Here is a 7,794-nt window from a genome sequence, read left to right as displayed (position 1 = left end):
TTTGTGTGACTATTGACTTCCAGGGTTTGTTAGTAACATTAGCATAGCAGCTCCAGTTCTAAACTAAAGAAGCAAAATTTGGACACCAAACTTGTTTTGGCTGATCGACTGCATTTGGGGAAGTGTAAGGCCATGTAAATTAGATTTTTCGCTTAACTATCCCTTCCAAGTAGCTAATCAGAAGAGAAGCAAAATGTATTTTATTCATGAGAGTAAAGAACAGAAAATTTGTGCTGAATATTAACCTACTAGGTAAACAAACAACTAATTAGTTTTGATTTAACTACAAAACATTTCTAAATGTGTATGACCTATGACTGGTCTAATACAGTTGCTCACAAATTAAGGCCTTACTGGTAACACTTTATATGAATGTCATGTTTGTAAGCATCTATAAACACATTCATAACATGTTATAATGCAATTGTAAGGCATCATAAACATGGCTATAAATATTTATAAAAATGCATTACACATTATAACCATGCTTATTATTCATTATGAATTGTTAACATAATGCATTATAAGTACTGTTCATAATAAATTATAAGATTAAGTAAAGTGAAGCATACTGTACTAAAGCCTTCTCCAGTGTTAAGAGTGAGGCTTTAAGTTGAAGTATTTACTGAAGAATTTACTGAAACACTAAAACATACACAATAAAGCACATTACAGGCTTCAAATGTCAGATTTTAGCTTGGCACTAACTTAACACTGCATATCTAATAGAATGCTAGCAGAAATTAGCATTACTGTAGTGTAGTGATGTTACAGAGCGAAGGGTTCTAGTGTTTGATGTTAGAACCAGCAAGGCGGCACTCTACTATCTCGCCTCTCCTTGTCCATGCCTTCACTCCACAGTAACTTCACGCTCAGTGTGATGTCAGAGGAGGTTCGGGGAGGGGCTCATGGGTACTTGCTGTGATATAATGTAACATTTAAAGTGAGAGCGCTGGTTAAGAAAAGCACATTGTAGCAGTAATTCTAGGATGGACAGTCTGTTTGGAGCAACTGAATATTCAGGACTGAAGCCCCTAAGAAGCCCTAACAGCGCCAGCAGCATAAATAAACTTTGTATTTGTCTTTACACTGTCCAAATAGGGGCTGACTTCTTTGGCACTGACAGTCTAACATGTTATTAACACTACTTATAATACATTATATTAAAAATTCATAATGTACAATAAACATGGCTATAAAGTATAATTCAGTGTAGTTCATTTTTAGTTCAAATATTTATAACTATGTTTATAATGCCTTATGAATGCATTATAACATGTTATAAATGTGTTCATAGATGCTTACAAACGTGACATTCATAGAAATTGTTACCACATTATTGTATATGTAAGCAGAAATCTGGGAATAATAAAGAGCCTCAGCTCTGTTTTAGAGGACCTTGACAGCGGCACATTACACAGTGTTTATTCAACCAAGTGTTCTGATTTTACTGCAGAAAATACACTATATTACCAAAAGTATTTGCTTGTCTGCCTTCACACGCATATGAACTTGAGTGACATCCCATTCTTAATCCATAGGGTTTAATATGATGTTGGCCCACCCTTTGCAGCTATAACAGCTTCAACTCTTCTGGGAAGGCTTTCCACAAGGTTTAGGAATGTGTTTATGGGAATTTTTGACCATTCTTCCAGAAGTGCATTTGTGAGGTCTCCGCTCTAATTCCCCAAAGGTGTTCTACTGGGTTGAGGTCAGGACAGTGCAGGCCAGTCAAGTTCTTCCACACCAAACTCACTCATCCATGTCTTTATGGACCTTGCTTTGTGCACAGTCATGTTGGAACAGAAAGGGGCTATCCCCAAACTGTTCCCATAAAGTTGGGAGCATGAAATTGTCCAAAATCTCTTGGTATGCTGAAGCATCAAGAGTTCCTTTCACTGGAACTAAGGGGCCAAGCCCAACTCCTGAAAAACAGCCCCACACCATAATCCCCCCTCCACCAAACTTTACACTTGGTACAATGCAGTCAGACAAGTACCGTTCTTCTGGCAACCGCCAAAACCAGACTCGTCCGTCAGATTGCCAGACGGAGAAGCGTCATTCGTCACTCTGTCCAGTGGCAGCGTGCTTTACACCACTGCATTCGACGCTTTGCATTTCGCTTGGTGATGTGACTTGGATGCAGCAGCTCAGACATGGAAACCCATTCCATGAAGCTCTCTACGCACTGTTCTTGAGCTAATCTGAAGGCCACATGAAGTTTGGAGGTCTGTAGCGACTGACTCTGCAGAAAGTTGACGACCTGTGCGCACTATGTGCCTCAGCATCCGCTGACCCCGCTCTGTCATTTTACGTGGCCTACCACTTCGTGGCTGAGTTGCTGTCGTTCCCAATCACTTCCACTTTGTTATAATACCACTGACAGTTGACTGTGGAATATTTAGTACCGAGGAAATTTCACAACTGGACTTGTTGCACAGGTGGCATCCTATCACGGTACCACGCTGGAATTCCCTGAGCTCCTGAGAGACGACCCATTCTTTCACAAATGTTTGTAGAAGCAGTCTGCATGCCTAGGTGCTTGGTTTTATACACCTGTGGCCATGGAAGTGATTTGAACACCTGAATTCAATTATTTGGATGGGTTAGTGAATACTTTTGGCAATATAGTGTATATGCATCAAAATAAATATGACAAATGAAAAAACATGCATTTCAAACACTGGTAAATTCATTTTTGATCACTGTAGAACAGCAAACATCAACAAGATAGAAATATGTATTATTAACTTGGTGTCTAGTGTCTTTTGTTTTTTCATTCTGCTGATTTATCACTACAAATGATTGGAATCTTTTAATTAGATGAGGGAGAATACTTTCACTGATTAAATTGGACAGTTCAGATAAACTTCTGTGGACTACGGCTAATCATAGACTAAAAAAAATCCCATGGTCCAAGACTTGGCTTAATCCATGTCTGGGAAAATGGCCTGTTAACATGTTAAAAGTTTTTAAAGCTGAAATATGTAAGATTTTGTTAGAATTAAAAGAAGCACATTGCATGCAATTACACATTTCCATCAGTGAGGTCTCCAAAACTCTGAATCTTACTTAGTGTAGCTTTAAGTAAGGTGGGTATTCTGTAAAACTTGAACTTACTTATCTATAGGCTAAGGTTAGTTGGTTAGCCTTAGGCTGTGCTTCATGCAGTCATTCTTTCTCAATAAAGAAGAAAGATCAGTCTGTGCTGGGCTTAGACAACTGTAAGCAATTAAGACTGCTTTTTGTAGACCATATGACAATATTTGAGTGTTCTCTAGGTGGAGTTGAAGTGCACCTCCAGATGCGCATGATTTTAAGATAATGTTTTTATTCATAAAGAAGCCATGGCTTTAGAAACATTTTTTGTGTATATGTCTTTACAAATGAGACCCTTGGTTCCTGTCACCGCTGCTGTTCTGACTCTGCAGGGTCTAGAACAGTGTATTTCACATCAAAGCACTCTGAACCTTAACAATTTAATTATGCAGACATTTTGAAAAAATCTTCTGTTCTAGTTTGAGCTAAATAGAAATTCCTTAGAATCTGGAATCACTGCAGCAAGTACAGTGGGGAAACTGTAATTATATAATGTTATTAAGTAAGCTGATTAAATTAGGACTGTCTAATTCTCTATCAACATCTATCCTGTATATCTCTCTGTATGTAAACTTTCGCCCTTCATTTCTGTTAATTTATTAGCCTAATGTGTTTTTCACATTAGAAAAATTTTGACTTAGTATTGTGCAATAATGACCGTTTTCTCAAATTTTTGTAAATTTTAGTATCTCAAAGCAATGGTATACTATGTCAAAATTATTTTCTGAACATTTTTACTTATCTCCAAATAATAAATTATTCCAAGATAAGTACTTTCTTCTTTAATAAGTCGTTATTGCAACATAAGTATCAAGATATTGTGTGAACATTTTGAGAAAATGCATCCTTATTTTGAGAGTTGAAATTTTGATATTGTGCTCCCAGACAAGAAGGGAAAAAAACTCATAACTTTTCAAATCGCTGCACATTAGTGATACCAGGTGGACAAATGAAGGAACAGCAGCTGCAAAACTATTTTGTCCAGAGGGATGCTGCAGTGGCGTTTTAGATTTAAGTGGTCCAAATCTGTCCCACCTACAGAACTGAAAATGTTTGTTTCTAAAGCAATAAAGGTCATTAGTAACAAACATGTAAACTTTCGCCCTTCATTTCTGTTAATTTATAAGCCTAATGCTTTTTTTTCACATTAGAAAAATGTGACATCACCCAGAGGTAGCATGGGTAGCTGGGGGAAAAAAAGAGAGAATATAATAATAATTGAATTTTACTCACAGAAATCCACAAATTGTCAGGCCTAGGTGTGTCAAATAATAGTGTAAAGCATTATTGAATACTTTTTTTTTATTTTAAACTATTATGAAATACAATGTGTATAAAGCATAATCAATCATGTCATTTAATAATCACATATCAAAGTAATTATTTGAACTTTCACAAAATATTGAAATATTTTACAGATACTTCAATATTTTATTTTACTTATTTGTTCATTTGGACAAATCTCTATTTATTCAATTGATTGCATTCTATAGTTTTTTATTTTACATTTTACAAAAACATGAGGGTGAAATATTGTTACAACAAACTATCAGATGATGAACTTCACAAAAGGGAAAAGCACTTAAGTTCAATGTCTGAATTGTTTTGTTATCTCCTCACTACACACTCTCTACTCAATACGGATCTTTGTGTGACAAGACAGGCACAGGCAAATACTTGCCTTATTCTCCTCATAATAATGTATTTCTTTACTCTGCTAAAACAGCCAATTCAACAGTAATTAGTACTTATGAGATGCAATAAAAGAATAATGTGTGTCTTACATAATTTTGTGCAGCTGTGCAAACGCTATGAAAAATGAGGTTTGAATACTGTGTGGTTTAGATCTCTCTTGTCCCTCCCCTCCTACATCAGCTAATGCTGTAACTACTTATGACTCATTACATGTATCCTACAATTTAACAGGCAGTTGAGCTTGTATTCAAAAGTTTGGGCGCTCAAGGGCGAATGACAGATTGTGCTGATTTGTAAAATGAACCTCTGCAGCAAACTATTTTTATAGAATATTTTTTCTGCAAATGTTAACGCAGTTACTTCAAAGGCTCGTTCCCCTCCCTCTGGCCCTCTAACCTCTGATCCAATTCGTAGTTCCTTTACCTTTTATCTTTAACAAACTGTTATTGTTTAAAACCAAGAGCCTGCCTGTTCTGACCAAAAGAGTACCACCAAGTCTATGGAATGTAGATAAGCACTGCCCATTTGGGGTAGGGGGTACGGCAGCTCCACAAAAAGGCACAGTAAAAAACTTTATCGGCTTAACTGGCTGCCACAAAACCTCAGAGCATAGATCCACCCCCATGCCTAATAGTTGGCAAGATGTTTTTTTCATTAAATGCTGCTCCTTTTTTTCTTCAAACATACCTTTGGCAATTGTGGCCAAGTAGTCCCAAAATGCCTCTGGCTTATCTAGATGTCATTTTATAGATTTATGATGTTGATTTCTGTGATGAGGCCAGAGGTAAGGTTTCTTTTCAATGACTCAGTGCAGATCATGTTTGTGCAAGCAACCCTCCACAGTAGAATGGTGCACCACCACTCCTGCAGCTTCTTGGTTGTCATATGGGGGTTTTGCTTTGCCTTTCTGGCCAAAATACAAGCATTTCTATCTGAGAATTTTCTTGGCTTTCCAGATCTTGCTTTTAACTTTCACAATCTCCTCTAACTGGCATTTCTTAATAACATTTCAGAGAGTGGAAATTGCAAGCTGGAAGCGCTTTGATATCTTTTTTAGTCTTTTTAGTCTTACCCTGCTTTGTAGGCATCGATGAACCTCATTTTCAATTCCTGTGCCAGGGGTTGTTGAGGTCAGCACAAGGTTTGTCGAGTTGTGAATGTATTATGCACTGGAAGTGTCATCAATTCTTGACCCGCCTAACGAGTCCATTAATGCCTAATGAGTTAATTAAGTTCCGAGACTTTAACAAAAACTTTTTTTGCAAACTTTTGCACACTTGACAATTACTATTTTATTCTTTTCTATTTTTTAACCTAATCAAATATAAAGTAGCTGTGAAATAACATCTGCAGAAAAAGTATGTTTTAAAATATTTTGCTGCAAAGCTTGTGTTTACTTTTCATTTCAAAATTCAACAAAATACATAATTTCTCCATAAATGTTTTCATACAACTGTATACAATGTACAAGCTAGCTCTTTAACAGTTAGTTATTACTTCCATTTCACATCCACTTATTACATGTCACATATTCTGGAATATGAGAAGCAGGTGTCTCAGTAGTAGGTGCATGACAGCATAACTGTAACTAATCAGGTGAGTTGCATAAACTTCCCCTGAGGCATTTGGAGACCTTTTACTGAACATGCAGCAATGTCAAACCAAAATGTAGCTGAGTAAATCATTAGATGTCTGTCACTCAAACACACAAACATGCAAGTCTTCAGGTGGCTGGGATGTCATTATTAGACAAAAAGACAGAGCTTGGTAAATGCAGCACTTAGCGGAAACTAAAATCCGAAGGGAAAAAAAAATTAGATACGGGTTCAGTTCCCGTTTCCATTTCATGTGTCTTAGCAGTCTTTAAAAAACAGTATTGGCAACCAGCTAGCATAGTAATATATGCATCCACTTTTTGTCAGGATTCTTCACTTGCTCTCTTACGTGACTGGTCACCCCTGGGAGAAAAAAAGAGAGTTTTACTTTTAAAGTTGGTCATGATACAAAGTGTTTTACATGAATGCAATGGAAATATTTCTGGCACAGTCCATGTCTAAAGGCAACATCATTATAATGAACACTCATCAAAATGTAACCTAATGTTCCAACACACACTCAGGAAAATACTACTGAGAAAATTCATATGTTGTAGTCAAGGCCATGAGGCGAATCTGAGTAAAGACAGACCTGGACACATCGAATCTGAGTCAAGACCTAGACTTTGTAGTAGCTGAGTCTGAGTCACACATGAGACCAGACAAAATTTTTTTTTTCAGATTATAAAAATAAAAACGTAGAAAAACTTAAATTTTGTAGTTCATTACACATTCATTATCATTTATTATACATGCTATATATTACTAGATATCATATTTTATATTTTGTAACCTATATAGCCTAAATAATATACAGCCTAAAATATTATTGATTATTGTTATATTATAGTGTATATACCATATTACTATATTAGACCATAGTCTTAGTCCAACTGCATTGTAACAATTGGAAGAAAATGATGGTGAGGTTATTATCTAATAATATTCCAAGGTGCCCTCAGAAGTTTGAATTTTGGAACCAATAAACAAACAAATGCCCAGTTAAGCAATCAACTAGATCCTCAAACAGCAGCGAATAGATTTTATGTAAACATATAGAGAAAGGGCTGTTTTATTCTGTTTGAAGTTATATTTGAAGACAATGTTTGAACAAACATGTCAATAATAAACAGCTCATAGATGTACATGCATATAAGTGTAATGAAAAGCCATTAAAACTCATCACAATAACTGTTGTATCATTATATCTCTTTTCACATGCTCCTGGTCCAAGGCTTTCTACTTCTTTTTTCTTTTCAAACTAATACTTTCCAATTTCTCAGGCCTGTAATCACTGCTTACTATAACCGTTACTATTCGCTGATGCCTCAAGCTTTCAGTTCATTATCTGCGTGCCAGTGTTGGAATCTGCAGCTTCAGCCATGGTCAAAAGATGCAACGTTAC

At 36.2% G+C, this 7,794-nt stretch overlaps 1 protein-coding gene across 4 annotated transcripts in view; it reads right to left on the bottom strand.

The window, feature by feature from the left end:
• cacul1 (CDK2 associated cullin domain 1) overlaps positions 1-7,794 on the bottom strand; it is a 32,796-nt gene that overhangs the window by 10,124 nt on the left and 14,878 nt on the right. For 3 of the 4 annotated variants that reach the window (XM_036574765.1, XM_036574767.1, XM_036574766.1), the window contains one exon: positions 6,158-6,752. The exons of the other annotated variant lie outside the window; for it this stretch is intronic. In XM_036574765.1, the coding sequence (XP_036430658.1) occupies positions 6,713-6,752 (40 nt within the window). In that variant the 3' untranslated portion in view covers positions 6,158-6,712. Of the gene's footprint in view, positions 1-6,157; positions 6,753-7,794 lie in introns of those variants that run through there. 4 annotated transcript variants of the gene reach the window in all.

The sequence above is a fragment of the Colossoma macropomum genome, unplaced genomic scaffold (genome assembly GCF_904425465.1).
Source record: "Colossoma macropomum unplaced genomic scaffold, Colossoma_macropomum, whole genome shotgun sequence".
In the NCBI taxonomy this organism is placed as follows: Eukaryota; Metazoa; Chordata; class Actinopteri; order Characiformes; family Serrasalmidae; genus Colossoma; species Colossoma macropomum.
The sequence above is the reverse complement of the archived record's forward strand: the minus strand, read 5'-3'. Positions and strand labels throughout refer to the sequence as shown.